The following is a 25,111-nucleotide window of genomic DNA, read 5'->3' on the forward strand; positions in this document are numbered from 1 at the left end:
TGAAATACACTCCAGGAAAACTGACTCACCTTTCAGTGGTAGTCCACAGTAGGTGGAGACATCCTACTTGGCAGATTTTTTAATGTTTTGTTTTGTTAATCCTAACCCAAGGATATTTTTTCCATTGATTTTTAGAGAGAATGGAAAGGAGGAGTAGAGAGAAAGAGAGGGAAACGGTTATGTTATGTGACAGTCACATGGATTGGTTGCCTCCCACACGCACCTGGACCAAGCCAGGTATCGAACCTGCAACCCAGGTTCATACCCTTTACCAGGAATCGAATAAAGACCCTTCAGTCCATGGGGTGATACGCTAACCACTGAGTACCAGCCACAGCTAAACTTTTTTGAATGGAAAAATAATTGGAACTTAAATGATCACCTTAGTGGGTGATATATTTCAATTTTTCATTTTATTTTTTATTGATCTGAGGAGTTGGGTGGGGAAAGGAAATACATGGTTTCAGAGTAAACCAGTAGTTTAGGACTCCTGGTTTTTAGTTTTTATTTAGATATATATATTCACAGTAATTATGAAGAGATCTAGCAAGATACTTATTTATATACATAGTATACAAACTAGTTAATGTCACTGATATTTTGAGTTTTTAAAGATGGGCTACTACCCCAAGGTAACTCTTTGCAGTCTATGTCCCCACCCCAATCTCAGGTCATGTATTATTATTTTGTTTTATTTTAATATTTGTGTTGCAAAAAGCTCAATTTATTTACAAAGAAATTGCATTTATACAATTCATAGCACTAAAATAGAAATAAAATTGTGGGGTACCTTGAAGAGGTAAGGCTAATTATAATCTACTAGAGGCCCAGTGCACAAAAATTTGTGCACTCTGGGGGAGGGGGTCCCTCTGCCCAGCCTGTGCCCTCTCCCAGTCTGGGACCTCTCGGGGGATGTCCACCTGCTGGCTTAGGCCTGCTCCCTGGGGGACCGGGCCTAAGCTGCAATCAGACATCCCTCTGGCATCCCGGGAGCCCTCGGGGGATGTCCACTTGCCAGCGGGGAACAGGCCTAAGCTGCAGTAGGACATCTTTAGCACTGCTGAGGAGGCGGGAGAGGCTCCTGCCACCACCACTGTGCCGTAGCAGGGGGGTGGTTAATTTGCATGTTTCTCTTTTATTATATAGGATTTATTTATAGACCTGTGTACGATAGTATTTCCCAATTTTAACATTCCAAAACATTTAATTTACTCCCACCCCTTTTGTTCTCATTTGAAGGATTGCCTGCCAGTTTGACTGTAAATAGCCTGAAGCCTAACCTGCAATGTTTTCAGCCTTTTGAGGAGTTTAGTATATTTTCTCTTTTATGGCCATCTTCGTAATACTGCATGAAAATCCCTTCATTTTTATCATATTGATTTGCCCAGCATCTGCACCTACTTATCATTTCAAAAAAGAAACACAGCAGGCAGCTATTATTTAGCCCCCTTTTTAGCCCCTTGTCTGCTGTAAAGTCAGAAGATGTGGCTGAATTGCAGTTTTAATTTTTAAATGTATTTAATATGATTATTAAAATACTAAATTTCACTTAATAGAAAATAGTCTGTTCATTCATAGAAAAGTGCTTTTGTGGTCTCCTATATAATAAAAGGCTAATATGCAAATAGAACAAATGGCGGAACAACTGAACAACCGGTCGCTAGGATGTGTTTTGACCAACAGGGGGCATGCTCGGAACATGGGAGGTGTCGGCCGCAGTGGGATGGTGGAGCAGGTGAGCGGAGGTGCCAGACCAAGGCGGGGCGCCAGTCACTCATCAGGGTGAGCCACTGATGTTTACTGAAAATTCTTTGCTTCTGCATGCCATGGTCCCACCTGGCCTTCACACCTGCTGCCAGCACCACCCCGCTCGCACCTGCTGTTGGCGCCAGAGCCACCACTTGCATCCACTGCCACCACCAGCCCCACTCGCATCCGCAGCTGGCGCTGGAGCTGCCACTCGCACCTGCTGCTCGCACCTGCTGCCAGCACCTGGCGCCGCTCCCGATCGCTTAGCACCATCAATGGGTGTGAGCAGAGGCTGCTGGCCCAAATCGCCCCTGAGGGCTTGTCCACCTCCCCCCTGCTTCTGAGGGGCGATTGGGGCAGCAGCCTCCACTCGCACCCCCTGACAGTACCGAGCGATTGGGACCGGCACCGGGTGCTGGCAGTGGGTGTGAGCGATGGCTCCAGCACCAGCTGTGGGTGCAAGTGGAACCAGCTCTGGCAGTGGGTGTAAGCAGCAGCTGTGGTGTGGTCAGTGGGTGCAAGCAGGGCTGGCGGTGTCAGTGCGTGGGAGCAGCGGGAGCAGGGCTGCCAGCAAAGAGGGGACTGGGGGCTGCAGCAGGAGGGGATGGGCGGGGGCACAGAGGATGGGCCGAGACCTTCCCCTGTGCCCACCACAGCCTTGTGGCCCACAGTTCCTTTCAAGGTGCATGAATTTGTGCTCTGGTTCCCTAGTCTTCTATACCAGTGGTCAGCAAACTGCAGCTCGCTAGCCACATGCGGCTCTTTGGCCCCTTGAGTGTGTCTCTTCCACAAAATACCGCGTGCAGGCGCGCATACAGTGCAATTGAAACTTCATGGCCCATACGCAGAAGTCGGTTTTCGGCCTGGATGAGTCTGTTTTGAAGAAGTACTGTTGATATTTGGCTCTGTTGACTAATGAGTTTGCTGACCACTGTTCTATACTAATAAAAGCATAATATGCTAATTAGACCAGGCAGCCAAATGACATTCCAGACGTCCTTCCAGACAAAGCTGCGGGGGCTGAGGCAGAGGCGGTTAGGGGCAATCAGGCAGGCCGGCAGAGGGGTTAGGGGCAATCAGACAGGCAGGCAGAGTGGTTAGGGGTGATCAGGCAGGTAGGCAGGCGAGCAGTTAGGAGCCAGTGGTCCCGAATTGTGAAAGGGATGTCCGACTGCTGATTTAGGCCCAATCTCGCCCCAGGATCGGGCCTAAATCGGCAGTCAGACATCCCCCCCCCGAGGGGTCCTGGATTGCAAGAGGGTGCAGGCCGTGCTGAGGGAACCCCCTTCCATGCACTAATTTCATGCACCGGGCCTCTAGTCCTATCTAATAAAGAGGGAATATGCTAATTGACCCCCACCATCGCAAAGATGGTGGTGCCCACAGCCAATAAGGAGGGAATATACTAATTGACTGACACACCCTCAAAGATGGCAGCGCCCAGTCCCCTCAGACCCGCCGGGGTGGCAGGCATGCAGCAAGGCCGGGCCCACCTGGGGGCGGGCCTGGCCTTATCATGTGCCTGCCTCCGGAGTCCCCCAGTCCCCTCAGCCCCCCAGCCACCCAGTGCCAGCCCGAGGCACAGGCAAGCCTAGGATGGCGGCTGCCCAGCCGACACGTGAGGTGTAGGCAAGCCTCAGATGTCAGCTGCCCAGCTGCCCAGGGCCAGCCTGAAGCACAGGCAAGCCTTGGATGGTGGCTGCCCAGCTGCCCAGGGCCACCCCAGTCTCAGGTAACCAGGGCCAGCCGAGGCTTGCGCTGCCAGCAGTGGCAGCAGCAGAGGTGTGGTGGGGTGTCACCTTCCCCTGATTGCTGGGTTACCTCCTGCCCCTGAGGGCTCCTGGACTGTGGGAGGGGTTAGGCCGGGGTGAGGGACTCCCCTCCAGTGAATGAATTTTCATGCACCGGCCCTCTAGTCTATAATAATAAAAGGGTAATATGCTAATTAGACCGGACGTCTTCCAGACATCATTCCGGGTGTTCTTCCTGATGAAGCTGGGGCCCTAGGTAAGCCAGCCCGGGTCCTGGGTGCCCACGGTGGCCCAAGGGAAGCTATCCGGGTCCCAGGTGGCGGGGGGAAGCCAGTGCCGGCAGCTGGGGGAAGGAAGGCCTACTCTTGCATGAATTTTCATGCATTGGGCCTCTAGTTTTCATAATAATAAGGATTTCTCAGCTGTTTAGATTGCTTGCTATCTTTAGTTTACTCTTTTTTTTTAAATTAAAATAAATACATAAGTGCATAATGACTATACATACAAATATATATTTAAATAGAAATAAATTAATGTAAATCTAATGTTTATATAAATCTATAAATATAAATTAAAATATAAGTATTATTTACATAAATAAATTTTTCTATCTTCCAAAGTATAGATTTCTATAGTTTTTATCCCACATATTGATGAGTTCTAATACCTGTAAAACTTACTATCATTTTCAACAATATAGTCTACTGGAAAAGAATCTCTGACCTTTTTTTTTATTATTTTCTTGATTGATTAAGGTATTACATATGTGTCCTTATCCCACCATTGCCTCCCCTCCCCCCGCTTATGCCCTCACACCCCTGGTCTCTGTGTCCACTGGTTAGGCTTATATGCATGCATACAAGTCCTTTGGTTGATCTCTCCTCCTTACCCCCACCCTACTCTACCTTCCCTCTGAGGTTTGATGGTCTGATCAATGCTTCTCTGTCTCTGGATCTGTTTTTATTCATCAGTTTATGTTGTTCATTATATTCCACAAATGAGTGAGATCATGTGATATTTATCTTTCTCTGACTTGCTTATTTCGCTTAGCATAATGCTCTCCAGGTCCATCCATGCTATTCCAAATGGTAGGAGTTCCTTTTTACAGCAGCATAGTATTCCATCATGTAGATGTACCACAGTTTTTGAATCCACTCATCTGCTGATGGGCACTTAGGCTGTTTCCAAATCTTAGGTATTGTAAGTTGTGCTGCTGTGAACAGAGGGGTCTATATATCCTTTTTGATTGCTGTTTCTAGTTTCTTGGGTTATATTCTTAGAAGTGGGATCACTGGGTCAAATGGGAGTTCCATTTTAGTTTTTTGAGGAAACTCCACACTGCTCGCCACAGTGGCTGCACCAGTCTGCATTCCCACCAGCAGTGCACGAGGGTTTCTTTTTCTCCACATCCTCTCCAGCACTTGTCATTTGTTGATATATTAATGATAGCCATTCTGACAGGTGTGAGATGGCACCTCATTGTTTTGATTTGCATCTCTCAGATGATTAGTGACTTTGAGCATGTTTTCATATGTCTCTTGGCCTTCCTTATGTCCTCTTTCGAAAAGTATCTATTTAGGTCTGTTGCCCGTTTTTTGATTGGGTTGTTTATTTTCCTTTTATTAAGTTGTATGAGTTCCCTGTAAATGTTGGAGATTAAACCCTTCTTGGAGATAACATTGGCAAATATGTTCTCCCATGCAGTGGGCTTTCTTATTGTTTTGTTGATGGTTTCTTTTGCTGTGCAATAGCTTTTTATTTTGATGTAGTCCCATTTGTTTATTTTCTCCTTAGTCTCCATTGCCATAGGTCACAGAGGTCGGCAAACTGCGGCTCGCGAGCCACATGTGGCTCTTTGGCCCCTTGAGTTGGCTCTTCCACAAAATACCGACTTTTGCACATGGGCCACGAAGTTTCAATCGCACTGTACGTGCACGCCTGCATGTGGTATTTTGTGGAAGAGCCACACTCAAGGGGCCAAAAAGCCGCATGTGGCTCGTGAGCCGCAGTTTGCCGACCACTGCCTGGGAGCTGTATCAGTGAAGATATTGTTACGACATATGTCTGAGATTTTGCTGCCTGTGGATTCCTCTAAGATTTTTATGGTTTCCCGTCTTACGTTTAAGTCCTTTATCCATTTTGAATTTATTTTTGTGTATGGTGTAAGTTGGTGGTCTAGTTTAATTTTTTTTTGCATGTATCTGTTCAATTTTCCCAGCACCATTTATTGAAGAGACTGTCTTGACTCCATTGTATGCTCTTGCCTCCTTTGTCAAATATTAATTGAGCATAGTGGTTTGGGTCGATTTCTGGGTTCTGTACTCTATTCCATTGGTCTATATGTCTGTTCTGTGCCAGTACCAGGCAGTTTTGAGAACTGTGGCTTTGTAATACAGCTTGATATCTAGTATTGAGATCCCTCCTACTTGTTCTTCTTTCTCAGGATTGCTGCAGCTACTCGGGGTCTTTTTTTTTATTCCAGTTGAATTTTTGGAGAGTTCATTCTTCTCTGACCTTTCTTGATTTCATTTCAGCCATTTACTGGATGTGTGCCCTTGGATAAGTCAACGTATTAATTTATTCAGCAAGCACTCTGTGCCTTTCACTATGGGCATTCTGCAAGGTTTTTTTTTTTTTTTTTTTTTTTTTTACAAAAGCCTTTAAGTCTTGGAGATTGCTTTGGAGGCTAGTGGTGGTTACTAAAAAGTTAACAAGTACTTATAGTTCAGTGGGCTACCTCCCCCCCTGAATAAAACTCTCCAGATACCCTGAAGTTCAGTGGGATGTGGGCCATAGAAGGCTCTACTGGATGTGAAGAAGGGCTTCTGGGCCATCCTATGCAAATGCAGGGAGATGTTACAAGGCAAGGAATCTTTGGAGGGCTTCAGCCTTGGGAATCTGGGAATATTCTGGAAAGAAGATGAAGCCAGGGAAGGTATCAAATGCTACAGAGGAGTTTAGTGAAACAAAGATGGGTGTGCCCTTAGGTGTGGAAGTTGGGAGGATCCTAGTAACATCTGCAAGATGGATTCAGTAACATGATGAGTGTGAATGAAATGAGGAAATAAAAGCAAGGAAAATTGATGATTTTTCCAAGAGACTTGTTTATAAAGGGAAAGATCAGAACAGGCTCAAGTTGTGGGGAAAGCATGGTCAAAGAATTGTTATTGTTAGAAAGGACAGGTTTAAGCATGTTTAAAGCTAAGAGAAGGAGCTAATGGAAAGGGAGAAGATGACATAGCATCTTGCTTGGAAGGACTACATGGGGCATACTGAGTGAACAGCAAAGCAGTGTACCAGCTCCTGTATCTCACCATCTGATTCTGAAGGGCTCAAATGACACCTGCCAGGACCACCCTACTTAAAATGGAACCCCACCCCCAAGGCAGCACTCCCTATCTTCTCTTCCTAATTTATTTTTCTTCACATTTATGAGGTTCTAACACTCTCTGAAATATATTTATTTGTTTTGTTTATTGTTCATCTTCCTCCCCATAGAATGTAATTTCCATGGGGGCAGGGATTTGTCTGTTTATCTAAATTAGAACAATGCAATGCTCTGTGTGCTTCTGGAATGTGGAATGAATGAAATGCTATCACTTCTCAGTACATCAATCACACCCCCATCAAATGGAAGTAAACAACTCATCCAATGCCAAATATTATGATTTGTGGATTAGCAGCCTTAGAATTATAAACACCACTGCTCCCCTACATTATGGACATTGAAAAGTTAAAGCTTTTTGTCATTCCAGAAAGGCAATATGTTGAACACTCGTAACAGATTTAGAGGTTTTGGGGTCAGATAGATGTGGACCAAACCCCACTGAGTAATGAATGAGTTAAGACAAGTTTTTCTAAACTTCATTGAGTCTTAGTTTATTCCTCTGTAAAATAAATAATGTCAGGGTTGCTGTAAAGAATAAAGCACTAAAGCAGAGTGCCTGGTAGGCACTTGATAAGATCTGTTATTATTTTACCATTATCATTTTTGGGAGCTGTATCAGTGTGCTATGGCAGCCATAACAAAATACCACAGCCGGGGGCAGGGGCTTAAACAATAGAAATTTATGTTCTCACAGTTTTGAAAATTGAAAGTCCAACATCAAGGTGGTGGCAGATTTGATTTTTTCTCCTGAGGTCTCTCTCCTTGGCTTGCAGATGGCCACCCTTTCACTGTGTCCTCCCAGGGTCTTTCCTCTGTGCATGTGCATCTTGTAAGGATACCATTCATATTGGATTAGGGCTCCACCTTTATGACTTCATTGAACCTTAATTATCTATTTAAAGGCCCTATATCCAAATACAGTCTCATCGTGGGTTAAGCTTCAGTGTAGAATTTGGGCATGGGGGGAACACAATTCAGTCCATAACAGAAGCTAAAGAAGGTTTTGAAAAAGTATATCCAATTTTGATATATTTAATAATTAAGAAATATTTAATTCCCAGCAACAAAAGTGCTTTACTGGTTGTTCTTTTGACTAGCAGATAAGCCCTGAAAAGGGCATAGATGTAACTATTTGGTAGCAGGTGTTCATTTTACAAACAAAAAGAAAAGAAACCCGAAGGAAGAGGGAAACATTCCTGAGAGAAGGCACAGAAATAAAACTATGATGTGGCCCCTTACTGACTGGTAAGGCTCTTCCTAAAGCTGCATTTGAAGAGAGCAGTGATAGAGAATGGGTAAGTAACAAGGTGGGATATAACCAGCTCCCACCAAGAAACTTGAGGGAAATTTTTAAAATAAATTTTGTACCAGAGTTAAAGCGCATACACCTTTGAGTTGTAAATAGTAATTTTATGAAGAAGCAGTTTACAGGATTAGAGGCAAATGTGCTCTGTGAAGTAAAAGCACAGATACTTGGGCCTTCCTACCTGCTTAGTCACTTTCTTGCCCATATCCAGAAAGGTTTTGGAGAGAGGGTTCTGGGTTGTTTGATTAATTTTTTGTTTATGTTTTTTTCTGGGCATTGTTCCAGAAGATATACTAATGCAAAATAAAAAAGCTCCACTTCTATCTGTGTTCAGAGCTGCTTGTTTTTCTTCCTTTCTTTTCCTTTTTTCTTTTTTTTCTTTTTTTATCTTATTTGTAGAATACTTGAATTTCTTTGAGATATTTTAGTATTCCGATCTGGCAGACACACTTAGTGTTTTGGGGTCAGGCTTCTGCAGAGCGTGTGTTAGAACTGACTGGCATGGCCCTGTCTCCACTGACCTTCTGCACTTGGGAATGGTCTCACCATCTGCAAACTTTGAACATTGTGGGTGTCATCAGGTTCTTCAGCTGGAGCCGCAAGAGTGGGTCTGTGTGCTTCTTCCAAATTGATAGAACTACATCTGTGTTCTTGACCTGTTATGTTATCAAATTCCAGTAATGATTTTATAGGAAAGGAAAATAAAGATGTATGTAGTACTCAAAGCATGTTTTATTCCATTGTAATCATCCCAGAAGCTATGAGCATATGAGCAGGCAGGCAGAGATTATGAGACCTGCCCCAGGTCACCCTGCTAGGTCCATGCGGGCACAAAACACCTGCTTGGTTCTCTGAAGCCACATTTGTGTCTTCACACTGTAGGACCACAGTCAGTGACATCCCATCCACTTAGACGTGTATACTAGTATGTTTTCTCCTCTTAACTGTTTATGTGACTTCCTCCCACCCACTAACTCAATATTTATGTAGGATTTTTGTCCTCATTACTTTTGGAAACATTTTTTAAAATTTCACATTTGTTTATTCATGAACCTTTACTTCATCAGCAAATCTTGAACATACCCTTAGTCCATAGTATATTGTATTCATTATTTGCTCAAAATCTAACATTTAATTTTGCAAAACATACTTTTGTTTTTGAAATTTTCACTTAATATAAAATTTCTTGTATTGATCAGGTCTCTCAAAATATATTATTCTTATTTAATTTTATTATTTTTTAAAAATTAAGTATAGTTGGCATATAGTGTTCTTTTGGAAAGATTTTTATCACCAGAATATATAGTTTTCTTACTTATTCTCCTTCCTTGATGTAAAATCTTATGCTAATTTTGCTTTCAGGAAACCTGCCTAATGTGAGATTGTTTCTGAGGTGTAGTAGCCAAGACTTTATCCTGTATAAGAAAAGCCTAATATGCTAAGTGTCCAGTTGTCTGGTTGGCCATTCAACCAATCAAAGTGTAATATGCTAATGATACTCTAAGGCCACTCAACTGCTTGCTATGATGTGCACTGACCACCAGGGGGGCAGACAGGCAACTGGTTGACCAGCCATTATGACATTCACTGACCACCAGGGGGCAGATGCTCCAACCAGTAGGTTAGCGTGCTGCCGGGGTCTGGCCGATCAGGACTGAATGAGATGGGCTGGACATGCCCTGGAGCCCTCCACTGGTCCCTCCTCAGCTGGCCAACCTCCCGCATCTCTCCCCGGTCCCAATCGTGCACTGGTTGGGTCCCTTGGCCTGGCCTGTGCCCCCTCTCTCCCGAGTGCATGAATTCATGTACCAGGCCTCTGGTGTATGATAAAGAGAAAATGACAGTGATCATGAATTCTGTAGGACCTCCAATTTTATTTATTGTAACAATATTATTTGATAAAGAAGATTGCTTAAAGTTATATTTCTGGATGTCAAGACCTAAGAGGGGAAGCAAACTAGTAGCTACCATTTCTGTAATTAGTTATTAAGTTAAAATAACAGCATCTAATCTAATGCTGATTCCAAGATCTCAGCCAGAGAATAAGGATGGTGTTAAAAGCATGCATAGTCATTCTTAGTGAGGTGCTATCCCTGGTTCTTGTACCATTTTCTAAAATGAAAATGCTATTATTTATTATTTTTAAAGTACTATGTTTTTTCTAAAATCTTATAGTATTGCTTTTTGCATTTATCATATTGGTCCATCTAAATTTTAATTTTGAATGTAGCTGGAAATAGGAGTTTAAGTTCACTTCTTTCAGATGGATGGCTTATCATGGTAACACTATATGAAATAAATCATCCTTTTCTTCCCATCTGTAATTTATTAGATCATGCTAAATTTCTTCCATAGCTTTTGTACCACAATGATGTGAGTTCCAGTTTCCCCAAATTCTTGCTAACAGAGTTATATTTTCTTATATGGCTGGATATTTTGGTTGTTTCTAGTTTGGAACTATTATGACTAAACTGCTTTAAACATTTTCATACAGATCTTGGGAGACTTTGCCAGGCAAAAGTTTTTTATATTTATATAGTCAAATTTATCAATCTTCTCTTTTATGATTTTTAGATTTTTGAATCATAATTAGAAAGATAAAATAATTCACCATTTTTTCCCCTTCTAGTACTTGTGTGGATTTATTTTTTTTACATCAGATCTTTGAGCTATTTGGACTTTATCCTTATGTAAGGATATCAATTTTCCTTTTCCAAATGGTTACCCAGTGGTCTTCAAATTCCTAAATCAATCTTTTGAAAATTTTTATATTTATTGTTGAAAGTATTTCTCCCCCCTTGACACCCTCCCTTCTTCCTGCCCTCTCCCCACCTTCACCGCACTGTTGTCTTTGTTCATGGTTTACTAAATCAGTCTTTTAAATATGATGTAAAATAAATAAATAAATAAATAAATAAAATGATGTAAGAAACTCTATTGTACAATTCTATGTAGTTATTTATAATTTATTACAAATATTTTTAATTTATTACAAGTCTTTCTGTTTATTACTAATATTTAACTCAAGTTAGAAATTAGCCCTCGCCAGGTTAGCTCAGTGGATAGAGCATTGACCTTTAGACTGAAGGGTCTGGGGTTCAATTCCCGTCAAGGGCACATACCTAGGTTGCAGGCTCCTCCCCAGCCCGGGACCTGGTCTGGAGGCAACCAATTGTTGTGTTTCTCTCACATTGATATTTCTCTCTGTCTTTCCCTTTCTCTTACACTCTCCCTAAAAACCAATGGAAAAATATCCTCAGGTAAGGATTAAAAATAAATAAATAAAAATAAAGTTAGAAATTAAAAACATTATATATATATATATAATCTTTACTGATTTCAGAGAGGAAGGGAGAGGGAGAGATAGAAACATCAATGATGAGGGAGAATCATTGATCGGCTGCCTCCTGCATGCCCCCTAATGGGGATGGAGCCCACAACACGGGCATGTGCCCTTGGACAGAATTGAACCCGGGACCCTTCAGTCTGCAGGCCAACGCTCTATCCACTGAGCCAAACCAGCTAGGGCTAAAAGCCTATTTTTTAAACCTTCAAATACAATTTACCAACCTAGTAAATTTAATTATAAAACAAGTAATTTTGCACTAAAATTAAAAACAGTCATTTTCATTATTTGTAATGTTTTAGACTTTTTATATTTAACAAATTTTAAACCCTTAAACATTTAAGCACTGTTTACAAAGTTAATCAAATTATCTAAATATTGTACATTAAAGTCACAAAACTTATAAATCTAATTAAATTATCTTAAATTTTAATACAATTTATAGCTTGATTAAATCCTCAAGAATTTCAACCTATATCACAGATTTAATATATTTGGTTTTCTCAGGCATTTTTATTTTATTTTTTGTTATTTGTTTTGTGTGGGTTTTTTTTTCTTAAGCATTTCTAAAATCTAAAGAAACATAATTACAAATCTAACAAAATCAGTTAAGTGTTTAAAAAACTGTAATGAATATGTAGATCAAACTCTTTAAACTTTCAAACATCTTAAAATCGTAAATGTAATATATTTCTACATTTAAATATTGACTACCAATTTAATCGTTTTCATTATCCTATGTACTTAAAGTAAAATAACAAATATAGTATGTCAAATTATCTGTAGCATTTTAAACATCTTAAGAATACAGCTGAAAAGTGCAACTTCTAGTTAAAGAACTATTACATACCTTCCCTCCCTCTGGCAATACTACTCAAATGACAATTACAGGGTTTTTCTGAAGCATAAACCAACAAAAACAAAGAGAATAGGAAAGGCAACAATTTTGTATGTTAGAAAGCAGATAACCTACTGGTAGCTGATTTAACAGCCCTGAGAAAGCTGAATCCTAAACTAGGGAATCAAGAAGCAATCAGATTTGCACCCTGGAACCTCAGAGCAGGGTGGCTCAGGGATGGGTGGAAATAGATTCTTTGGAAAGGGAGGGTGAAGAAGGACCTGAAAACTGTAGGAAAGGTTGAAATTGTGTTGATGTGGTTAGAATCACCTTCTTCTTCAGCCCCTCTCATCTGCACAACCAGCAGCAGGTTTGCCTCACCCTCAGGAGAAGATTGGAAGCTTGATCTGTGGAGGGATAAGATAGGTATCTATGGATGCAGGAACCCAAACCACTGGGGACAGAGGGACTCGATGCTGATTATGGCCAGGGATAAAGTGAAAATTTACATACCGAACCGGGAGACTCACTGTGACTTCTGCACAGAACACTGCAGGAACCGGGATTATACCCTCTAGGCAGAAAGGTCCTGCTCTGGGGAATCAGACTAGGCCAAGAAAAGAGATCGAAAGATATTAATAGCCAGAATCCTTCAACCAAAGAGCACCTGCAGACAGGTATATAGTGAGACCCTCCTCTGGACAAGCCCTGCTCAAGTTCCCAGAGCTTCCAATCAGCTTCCTAGCACCCCATTCCTGAGTACACATGGACAGCTAAGAAGTAAATAAAGACAATGCACAAAGACAAAGCAAACTATTTATTAGTAACTAGAGGCCTAGTGCACGGATTCGTGCAGTGATGCGGTCCGTCAGCCTGGCCTGCACCCTCTCACAATCCAGGACCCCTGGGGGAGATTAGTAGTGTTCGAAGAGGCAGGTGGCCGGGGAGGAACCCCAGGCCGGGTGCCATTCCACTCCCGCTCACCCCAGCCCTGCTGCGCCTGCCTCCCCTGCTGCTTGGTAGCTCACTGCCACAGAGATAAGGAGAGGCTCCTGCTGCCACAACTGCACTCACCAGCTGTGAGCCCGGCATCTGGCATCCGGCAGTCAGCTGAGCAGTGCTCCCGCTGTGGGAGCGCACTGACCACCAGGGGGCAGTTCCTACATTGAGCATCAGCCCCCTCGTGGTCAGTGCGCATCATAGCGACCGGTCGTTCGGCCATTCAGTTGCTTAGGCATATATATATATGCCTAAGAAGGATAAAAAGAGATATTGTATCCATAAAACAACAGCACACAAGAAAAAAATAACATCCAGAAAATTTAAAAGGGCTTCTAGTAAAAACTATGATAGGAAAAATTAAAAACTCAGTAGAAGGGTTGGAAGAAGAAATTGAGAAAATCACCTAGAGAAAAAGAGCCAAAAGTAAGAGATGGACAATTCAAGAAAAAGAATAACATTTAAAAATTAGACCAGAGGTGCCTCATTAGCACAGTAGATAGTGCATCAGCCTCATAAAAATTAGGCCAGGAGGACCAAAATCTGAAAAAGAGAAGTTCCAGAACAAAAGTATATGAAAAACTGTCCTTAATATTAAGTGTATGTCCCCAGATTAAAAGCTCTCACAAGTGTACTGCATAATAAATGACAAAAGAATCATACCAGGTATCTCGAGAAAACTCCATTTGGGAGCAGAAACCACACTGTTATTTTACCAGGGTCAATTCATGATAAAGAATTGTTAACTAATAGAAGATGGTTAACAACCTACGAGGGGTATAAGGGGACTCTAAAGGGTGCAGAAGTAGCAGTGGCAAAAAGCAGCTTATTCCCTGTATGCTGTGGGTGATGGACAGTAATAACTAGGATATCCATTCTCTTTCTCCCCAATGAGATTGAGATTCATATTTCTTTGGAGAAGGTGTGACTACTGCAGGAACAAGAGAGAGAGCCAGAGCTGGTCTGTAGCAGCAACTGCCAGTAGAGAATGCATGTTTGAGGGCACATCTGGAGGTCATCTGCACTGCCCACTGGCTCCCACACTGAATAATAGTAACAGAGGACCAGACCCTGAAAGAGAATATGCACATTTTCAGACCTGGGATCCTCCCTCCAGAGACCATTACTTCCTAGAAATCTGTTGAAGGATATACTCACCCAAACCGAAGAATGCGCTTGATTAAAACTATTCCTAAATTTAAGCACTAATTATTTACATTATCCTATGTATTTAAATTAAAATGACAAATATAGTGTGGCAGATCTCTATGCAGAGGAGAGAGGCTTCTAAACAAAAGGGGCTCATCTAGGAAGGGCAAGTGGGAAAATGAATGTTGGGTGGCAACCAACAAGGTCTGACACCAATTCCTAATCAAATCCACTGTTTGAAGTTTATTAATTTGACTCTCCAAGGGCAACTTCATTTTTGAATTACTGAAGGAAAGAAACATTTCAATGTCATCAGTTCTTCATTATTAAAATTTTCAGTTTATTCCATTCTCATTTTAGCCTCAGTCTTATCTTTACCATCATTAATAATGTTGCTTTTATTCTTAATGTGTAAAAATTAGTATATTCTATAGTAAAACTTTTTGTAGCTGAAAATCCAAGTTTTGCTATGTTTAGACAAATTGAACCAAACATGGATGCATAGAGGAACACATATTTGATGTTATAAATTTACACCCAAAACATATCTTAAGTGTTTATAGTTTAAATAGGTGGCAAAATAAAAGAAATTGTCTTCATAATTCCTTTAAAAAATACCATCTTTCTACCTTTTGGAATACCAGTACTGTGTGATCCTCTGAGTAATATCTAAAGGTGAAATTATATGCTGTTTGTCCTTGAGGTTCTTGCTTTTACATTTCTCAGTAAGATGTTCAGATCACAAAATACTTCCTCACCTAAGGATACAGGATCTCTCTCAATCGCACTCAGTGAAATCCCCTAATGATATATGATTTCCAAAATAGGGAGAAATTGGATCTGATAGAATAACAATACCCTCTCTGCAGGAGAAAGCAGAGGCAGTTGTGGGCTAAGTTATAAACCTCTTATACAGATGCTCAGAAAGATTCAGGATGCCCCATTTAGTGTGTGGAATCTGGCATGTTACCCTAAGCCTTTAGAAGCAACTTTGTTTATAAACCGGACAGAAGGATGCATCTTCTTAATTATACCATTGAGGAAATACTTTGAGTATAAAAATGCAATTCTTAATGGTGACTGATGATTAGAAAAGTCAAATTCCAAGTCTGAGTGAAAAGCTGAAACAAATATCTTTGGAGAATATGATTCAGACCTTGATGAAGTATCATTGAATAGTGTTAGATAATTTATGAGAAAAAACCCACATGATTCTGATCTCTTGGCATTTGGGGCTGAGTTTGTTGTTTTGAATATGAAGTGAGTGAGCAAGGGGGAAAAGGAGAAAAAGAGAGGCAAGGACCTATCTCTATGGAGCATACTCCATTTATCTGCCATCACACTGGCCACTTCGGATTTATCTCACGTCATCTCTGCAAACTTAGGTGAGGTGGGCATCATCCTTTGCATTTTGGACATGGGGAAACTGAGGCCAAAGAGATTAAAGAAATTTGCCTAAAGTAAATGACAGAGACCATGGTTTAAGCCAGAACTAACACTTTTTCTGTCCCAGTAGCAGGGTTTTTCAGCTGGGGCTAGGTGCAGGACGATCACAGTCTCAGACCAGGGGTAAGGGTGTGCATTGTCTAAAATACTCGCTGCCCAACTGGGCCCGCTTTTTCCCAGTGCCCCCTTTAGGGTTGCCTGGTGATTCACTGCTGTCCTGATGGGGAAAAGGGCCTAACCTTTAGGGACCTTCACTAGGTGAACAATAAATGCCTTGTAATCTTGCCCTAATAATTTGTGCAGGAGAGATGTTGAGGGATTAATCAGAAAACTTGTACCTCTCCTTTATAACAAGCTCAATTTTCAAGTTTATTAAAAAGATTTAGTGGAAGTATATAAGAAATCTAAAAATATGATAAGTATCAATAAATTGTTTAAAGAATTCTACCACTGGTCACATGATTTCTATCAAGACACCAAATGATGGTGTGCATCCTACAATGAGGCTGATTGCCCACCCTTCGTGGAGAGGGTATGAGGCAGAGAACTCAACTTGCAAAGTCAGATGCTGCCTGGATGAGAAAAGCTGTTCCAGTTAGTTATCTAACCCATCCATGGTGGGTTCTTCATCCATAAAAAGGCAGTGTGCTTTGCTCACAGGTGGTTAGGAGATAAGTGAAACCTGGGGAGAGCACAGTGAAGCCCACGATCCAGCCAATCTAACCAGTCTTGTAAAAACCATGGGTAGCTCCTCTGTAGCTTTTCTTTCAGGCATGTTCATTAACAGACATTCATAGTTAATCAGAACAAGATGTTTAAAACGGTATTTATAGACTTCAAGGTTTTCAAAATAGCGATAGATGTATAACAACTTTGTATATACATATATATGAATTAAAATGAGCTAATACCATAATAGCACTCAATTGACAAATATTTGGGGGATACATCTGAACTCAGCTTCCTTCAAGGTGCATATCCTGTGAGACAGTAGCATTGATTGCCAAGCTGATGCCCCTCCTCCCTGCATATGTAAACATTTCCCTTCCTATCTTTGGATTGGTGTGTGTATTCTTGAATTTTTAAGCAAATGATTATTCATGTTATTCTATGTTATTTTTTTTTTACAAATTATTTTGTTGGGTGCATTCCAGCATCTAAATGTGCTGTAATTACTTAACTAGTCCCAACTATTTGACCCTTAGTTTGGTTCTGATTTGTCATTACCATAATTAACCTATGACAAACATTCTTATGTAAAAAACATTGTACACATCTCTGATAAATTCCTTAGGATAAACTCTTACAAATAGAATGTCTGGGTCAAAGGGCATGGATAACCTTAAAATTTTTGACTTGCCAAACTAACTCACATTCCTCTCAATGATTATTAAGGGCCCCATTTTCCTTCTCACCAACATTGAGTTTTACCACTTCAAAAAAAAAAAAAAATCTTTACCAATCTTAAACAGTAAGTGGTAGAAAACACCTGTCTCCTACTTTGTTCTGGTAAGTACAGTATGGGGAAGGTAATCAAGTCTTGACAAGACCAAGTTGTGATTCTGAAGATGAGGTTTCTGTGGACTGCTCTAGAGTTAGAGTATGAAGGTTATTTACAAAGAAAGCTTCTAGCCTCAGAACAGACTCTTCGTGTATGAATCATGAGTGAGGAGACTTGGATTCTGGTTCTAGCTAGTCAGGTTTCTTCAGGCTACTTCTGTATTCTCGCAATTTACCTTAAATTCCTCAGAGGAGCCAGCAGGATGCTTATCTATGTGGGTAAGTCAGCTTGAATCTGTGCTTTGGAATCTACCCTCCAGAGGCTATAATGCGGGCACTTCAGAAATGGCCTTCTAAATAAAACAGTACCAGAGGGTTAATTCATTAGTATAAGAAATGTCAGAAATAATTTTTCATTGATGAGATGAATGATGTGCGAGATAGGAAGCTGACAAGATTGTACAAGTGTGTCTCTGCCTCTTTTTTTTTTTTGAGCAACATAAATGAGTTTGGTAACTTAATGTTTCTGGAATAGTGCCCTGTCTAGAACTCCATTTGTTCCCGACTCCTCCACTTAATCAGGCATTTAGTTGCTTGATTTGGCTAGAACAGTGGTTCTCAACCTTGGCTGCACATTAGAATCACCTGGGAATCTTTTTAAAATCCTGATTTCCAGGCCTCATCCTCCGGAAATTCTGTTTCTTTGTTATGGGGTGGGGCCACAACATTAGTAACAAAGAAACAATTTCCGGAGGATGAGGCCTGGAAATCAGGATTTTAAAAAGATTCCCAGGTGATTCTAATGTGCAGCCAAGGTTGAGAACCACTGGGCTAGAAGGGTAGCTGATTATGTCATTATAATACAGGTGCACTTGCCTCAGATAGAAACTTTCCTGGGAAGGTTCCCACAGAGTGCAAAATAAGACAGTGAGGGAGGACTCCACTGAGCTTCCAGAAACATGTTTTGGACTCTAGTGGTGCCTGCCTGGTGATAAATATCTTTCCTGTGGCAGAATTCAACCCCAGACTTGCTTTCATTATAACATAACACCAGGGAGTAAGGTTGTGGGGAAGGAGACCTATCATTTCTAACCTCACTTCTGAAACTTTTTGCTCATCTGTGTGTGTTGCAGAAGGAATAAATTATTTGCCTTCCCAATTAGTTCTAAAAGTTCTAGATGATGTGGTAAAAGAACTTAGCATTTGATTCAGGTTGCCTGGCATTATTATTCAATAGAAAGGAACTGTTATTTATAATATTTAATATTAATTTTAATGATGCTTAATAGAAAGTGAATGAAAAGGAAATTGAAGTGCAGAGAGAATAAATAAGTTTGAGAGGCCTTTCTTACTCCAAAATTCACGTTCTTTCTACTGTAATACTTGAATACCCCTCTGATATGAACTGAATTGTGTCCCCCCAAAATTTCTAAGTTGAAGCCCTAACCCCCAATGCAACTGTATTTGGGGATAGGACCTTTGAATAGATAATTAAGGTTCAATGAAGCCATAAAGGTGGAGCCCTAATCCAATCTGAATGGTGTCCTTATAAGAAAAGACACCAGGGATGCACATGCACAGAGGAAAGGCCTTGGGAGGACACAGCAAGAGGGCGTTTGGCCTCAGGAGAAGAAACCAAACCTGTCACCACTTTGATGTTGGACTTCTAACCTCCAGAACTATGAGATCATAAATTTCTGTTGTTTAAGTCCCCCATTCTGTGGTGCAGTCAGGTTTCTTCAGGCTACTTCTGTATTCTCGCAATTTACCTTAAATTCCTCAGAGGAGCCAGCAGGATGCTTATCTATGTGGGTAAGTCAGCTTGAATCTGTGCTTTGTAATGGCAGCCTTATTGACTGATACACCCTCACCTTTGTGAGATGGGGCAGAAAGATGCTTAAGAGGGCAATTGTGGTGAGGTTTCTGCTCAGGAAAATCAAAAGTGACAGGCTAAGGGATTTTCTGAAAAGAATCAGCCACCACAATTTTGTGAGATTATGGAGTTTTGTAACTTAACACATGTTTTTGTGTGTGTGTGTGTGTGTGTGTGTGTGTGTGTGTTTTTATCTCCTTTAGTAAATAGAACCAAATCTAAATGAAAATCACCCTTTAATTCATTCAAAAAGTATTTATTGAGGACCTACTTTCTATCAGGCAAGGTACTAGGTAAGATGGTATCAAAGGTCTCTACCCTCTGGAGCAGTGGTTCTCAACCTTCCTAATGCTGCGACCCTTTAATACAGTTCCTCATGTTGTGGTGACCCCCAATTTCATTGTTACAAATTGAACATAATTAAAGCATAGTGATTAATCACAAAAACAATATGTAATTATATATGTGTTTTCCGATGGTCTTAGGCGACCCCTGTGAAAGGGTCGTTCAACCTCCAAAGGGGTCACGACCCACAGGTTGAGAACCGCTGCTCTGGAGAGTTATCTTTCAGACATCACGGAAGGGCGGGGGGGGGGGGGGCGGCGGGGGGGGGGGGGGCTAGTAGGGGAAAAGGGCACAGGCTAATAGGGCAGAGGGAGACAGCCCCAGGAGAGGAAAGCTGGAGAGGAGCCTGGGCCCACAGGCAAGGGGAAAGGAGTGGGGAGAAAGTAAGAGGCTGGGCAGTTCAAAGCCTGGGAAACAGTGGTAGAAAACTAGTAGAGACTAAGGCAGTGGCTCAAGAGGGTTCACCCAGGACCAGGGAGGACCCTGGGAGTGCTGCGTGGGTCGGGATGGGGGAGAGGAAACTGTAAATAAAAAGAGGTCCATGCCAGGGCTGCTGTGACTCAGATTGAGCATTGACCTATGAACCAGGAGCTCACAGTTTGATTCCTGGTCAGGGCACATGCCTGTGTTGCAGGCTGATCCCCAGTAGGGGGCGTGCAGGAGGCAACCAATCAATGATTCTCATCATTGATGTCTCTATCTCTCTCTCCCCCTCCCTTCCTCTCTGAAATCAATAAAAAAAAAATACTTTTTTTTTTAAAAAATAGGCCCCATAGCAAATTTTCACCTGCTTAACAATTTTGCCTGAAGCCAAGCAACTTATATGTATTGTCTCCTGAATCATCTTCCCTGGTAGCCCTAGTGCAGAAATAGTTTGACTTGTTGCTCAAGTTGATGGGAGTTTTGTCATCTTAATTAACTACCCAGTTCCATTACAGGTTGGAAAATGTGAGGTAAGTTGAAAAAGTTCAAGGGGCTTCTTATTAGGCCTGGTAGTTGACACTGCCATGAAGTCAACATAGAGCTTCAGTGCAGTCCATAACCATGAAAATGAAGTTTGCTTCAGATAAATCAAAATGCTTATAGAAGTCAAATGGACTATCAGCAGATCCATTACCAAGAAGTGTCTTGTGCAGTGACCCTTTCATGCATCAAACAATGCTTCGTGGTGCTTTCCTGGCCCTGTTCCTGTAACTGTCCCTCTCTAGGGGAACAGTATTCCCTCACCTTGTCTGTCTTGTAGACAGGAAGGGAGGCAGAGGGAGGAGCAATGATTTTGGAATTGGCTCCCCAGGTTAGAGAATCTGTGTTCTCAGAGATCTTCAAGAAACAGTCATTTGGCTCTGAGTGATTTTAACATTGATTGACTTGATAGATTTTTAAGATTCCCTCTAGCACTTTGACTTTGTGACCCTGACGACTAGGAAAATGTTCACTGATGCACAGACCTCACTTCTCATTTCATGTGATGCCATATTGCCAAGTTATAGCTGATGTTGGACACAGGCTTTGTGCCCACCAGAGTGATTGTTACCAGATCATAGCTGTTGGTATTTACATCAGTTTTAATTCAGATCACCTTCTATTCAATCACAGGTCATCTTTAGATGGTGGAAGATTTCTCTAAGGAGTGGGTATCAATCAACAAAACCTGGAGAAGTAAAAGAATCTCATGAAGACTTCCGAGAGAATTCACATCTTCAGAGTAAGGAAGGGAGCATGCTTATTGCTGTTAAGTTCCCTTTAGTGATTAATTTGGCAGAGAAGGATCAAAGATATCATCATTTGAAATATCGATGTCATTCTGTACTTAATTCAGTACAGTAGATATAGTAGAATATTGGATTCTTACAGCAACTATTTATAAAATGCATTATTGGCTTAAAAAGAACCATGTTGGAGAAAGACTGTCCACGTTTCATGAATAAAAATCAGTCCAGGCCTTCCTTCCTTATTTAATAAGAGGTATGTGCTTATAAAATAAAGTACGAAACACTTTCGATTTTCAAGTTTAGATCCATTTTATTTTCTAAGCCCTGTGGTACCTAACCCAGAACTAAATGTTTAGTAGTGCTGAATATTCATCAGCAGACCATGTGATTTTCAGACTGACTTCCACAAAACCCAGAGATGGGGGTTGGGCAGGACAGATTGGAGGTGATTGTTTTCTAAATAGAGGTTTAAGGGCCAAGTCCTCACCTGCCTCTTGCTTGCCCCAGGCACCTTCAACACCCCTACCCACCCGTACCTCCCCCACCCCACCCCTAGATAAGATAATGAGGGGAGAGTGACAGGGTGACATCAGGTTCAGGATAACCACTTGTGTGTTTCCTGATCCTGGAGGAATGGGCAATAAAGTGGGAATTTAAGGGTCAGACTGAAGCCTGCCCCACTCCCTCTAACCCTCCTTTCTGTAGAGAAGAGTGGAGGGATTCAGTCAAGGAGTGCACCCACACTGGCTTTTAAAATTGTAGTTTGGAGAGCAGCTAATTTCAGGGCTACCTGGGGGCCTTTCCCCAGGAGTGGGGCTGAGATACCAAATTAAACTGCCCTGGTGAGTTCAAAAGCTCCCATTTCTCACTTTTTAGACCTACAGCATCCCAGCAGAGGGGAGACCTCCAAACCACACTGCTATTCGCCCTTCCTCTCTTGGTTCTCAGGGAACCCCTCAGAAAGGCCTCTCTGCAGCAGAAGGAAGGGTGCACTGTGGCACAGAGCAGGATCAGGGGCTCTGCATCCACCCAGCATGGTGTGTAATCAGCTCTTAATCATTGGTTGCTGCTGTTGTTAAGAAAATGATGTTTGCCGAGGTTTCTATCCCATCTTTTGTCATAGTTCCAAGATCTCCCCACCAAAATTTTCTCATCCAAAATAATTAGTTTAAATCCTACACATTGGTGACATGTCTAGAAATCTGGGTTAGTCTTGGTGGCATCCTTGGCAAACGACCTGACCTGTGTCACTCTTGCTTCCTTGGCTTCTCAGTAGCACTTAGCTTGAGCTGATATTTTCTTCCCTGACTTCCAGGGCATCTCGATAGGTTGGGTCAAGGCTCTGGCTTTAAATGCCAACTGTAAATAAACAAGCCCCTCATCTCCAGCCTGTACCTCTCCCAGAACTCCACACTCAGAAATATATCTAGCTGCCCTCTCAACATCTTCACTTAAATATGTAGTAGCCTCTCAAATGTAACATGTCCAAAATAGTTCCTGATGGTCCCCTAAAACCCTCCCAGAAAATGTCAGCCAAAGATTCTATAGTTACCCTTGGTTCCATTCTCTTACATGCTAGATTGAATCCATCGATATAACTAGAACCCAAACTGTGGTGACCCCAATGATGCCCACCAACCAATATTCACACTTTTGTGTAATCCCCTCCTACACTGTATCTAGATCAGTTGTGCAACCAACAGAACTTGGCAGAAGTGATGGTATGTCACTTTCAAGGTTAAGTTATAAATGACACTACAAAATCGGCCTTTTCTCTCTTTTCTCCATTTCTCTCTCCCTTTCATCACTTGATCTGGGGGAAGCCAGCTACCATGTCTGAGGCAGCTCTGTGGATAGGTCCATGTGGTGAAGAACTGAGGCCTTCATTCAACAGCTATGTGCATGAGTTTTTTTTTAATAAGAGGGTCTTCCAGCCTTAGGCCTCAGATGATGCAACCCGTGATGCCTTGACTGTAACCTCATGAGAGGCAAAACCCGAACCAGAACCATCCAATTAAGCCACTTCTAGATTCCTGAACCTCAGAAACTGTGAGGTAATATTTATTATCTCTGTTGTGTTAAGCCAGTAAACTTTGGGGTAATTTGTGAACAACAATAAATAACTAATACACAAATGAATGCTTCTAACCATCTCCACTTCTGGTCCAACCAAGGACAACCTCTCTCCCAGATCATTGAACCAGCCTTCCATCTGGTCTCACTCTTTCCACTCTTGCCCCACAGTACTTTGTTCTCAGCACAGCAGCCATTATTTCAACGTTTATTTATAAAACTAGAAGCCTGGTGCACAAAAATTTGTGCACTCGGGTGGGTCCCTCAGCCCGGCCTGTGCCCTCTCGCAGTCGGGGGCCCCTTCCCCTGGCTGCTGGCACCAGTTTTTCTCCGGCGCCCAGAACCCAGGCCTTTGCTCTTCGCCGGGAGGGGCCGGCGCAGTGGGCGAGGGGCTTAGCTCCTCACTCGCCGAGCGCGGGCCCCGGGGACGTGGCGGAGGCCAGCGCGGCAGGCTTCCCTCTTTGCTCTTCGCTCGCCACGCTGGCCTTCGCTCGCTGCTCCTGCCCGGGGCCAGCCGGCTTCGCTCCGTTGCTTGGCGCCTACGTATGCAAATTAACCGCCATCTTTCTTGGCAGTTAGCCCCCATCTTTCTTGGCAGTTAATTTGCATATCGCCCTGATTAGCCAATGGGAAGCATAGCGAAGGTATGGTCAATTACCCTTTTTGTCTTTTATTAGATAGGATGAGACTTTGTTAATATATTGGTGTCACAATATTTCAATTTTGAGTAATTTAAAACCTTTGCAGGACATTTGATCCTGTCTAAAATGTCCATACTTAGAAACTGTCCCTGGGTTCACATAGCCCATAATGCTTTATTCTACCTTTGGTTTATGGGATTAATACCTTAAAAATACTATCATATTTCATTGGCCCAATAATTGGGTTGTGGCTATATTGCCAGTAACCCTTCTTGCCTGGGTAGGCTGGCTGGTAATGGCCTGTGGGATTAGGCAGTTGGGTTGGGGTTTGAATCTTTCAGGAGAACTGGATTTATATAAACTATGAACCAAATGTCTCCTGACATTTTGGACAAGACTGAATGTCCACTCATCATTCAAAACTTATATAAAATGCCTGTAACTTCACAATATTCACAAATTTCCCCCTCATCCCCTCAAAGCTGCTGTATTAATTATACTCTATCCACCAGGATACAGGAGTTTTTTTATACCTTTGCCATCACTAATTAGATATTGCTATCTTTCTTCATCCTTTCCAGTCAAATAGTGAAATCAATATCTTGTCTAATTAGCATTATCCTGATAATGAGTAAGTTGAGCCTCCTGTCATGTTTAATTGCCATTTATATTCTTTCTGTAATTTGCCTGTTTGTATTCTTTGTCCATTTGTCTGTGAATTTTGAATTTTTTTTTCTTTCTAAGACCTTTAACAATCGGAGGAAATGTCTATAGATTTTCCTCCCAAGTTAAATAAATAGGAACAATCAGGAAATTAGCTGTTGGAAACTTTAAAAATTTTTAGTTTAAGGTAAAAATGTGCCAATATAAACTCTATTGAAAGTGCTGATTCATGGCTTGAGATTGAATCCAACTTAAAAATAAGTTGTTTTCCAACTTATGTTCATTTTAAAGTTGGTTGTCCATTTTAAAGTTGGTTGCTTAGACCTTTTAAT

General features: G+C 41.7%; 1 protein-coding gene across 1 annotated transcript in view; it reads left to right on the forward strand.

Annotated features, from left to right (window-relative positions):
• FBXO36 (F-box protein 36) overlaps window positions 1-25,111 on the forward strand; it is a 57,688-nt gene that overhangs the window by 19,767 nt on the left and 12,810 nt on the right. The window contains exon 2 of the mRNA XM_070422345.1: window positions 21,287-21,395. Within this exon, the coding sequence (XP_070278446.1) occupies window positions 21,287-21,395 (109 nt within the window). The remainder of the gene's footprint in view (window positions 1-21,286; window positions 21,396-25,111) is intronic.

This window comes from Myotis yumanensis, unplaced genomic scaffold (genome assembly GCF_028538775.1).
Source record: "Myotis yumanensis isolate MYYU_CA2020_CCGP unplaced genomic scaffold, mMyoYum1.0.hap1 SCAF_8, whole genome shotgun sequence".
NCBI classification, from domain to species: Eukaryota; Metazoa; Chordata; class Mammalia; order Chiroptera; family Vespertilionidae; genus Myotis; species Myotis yumanensis.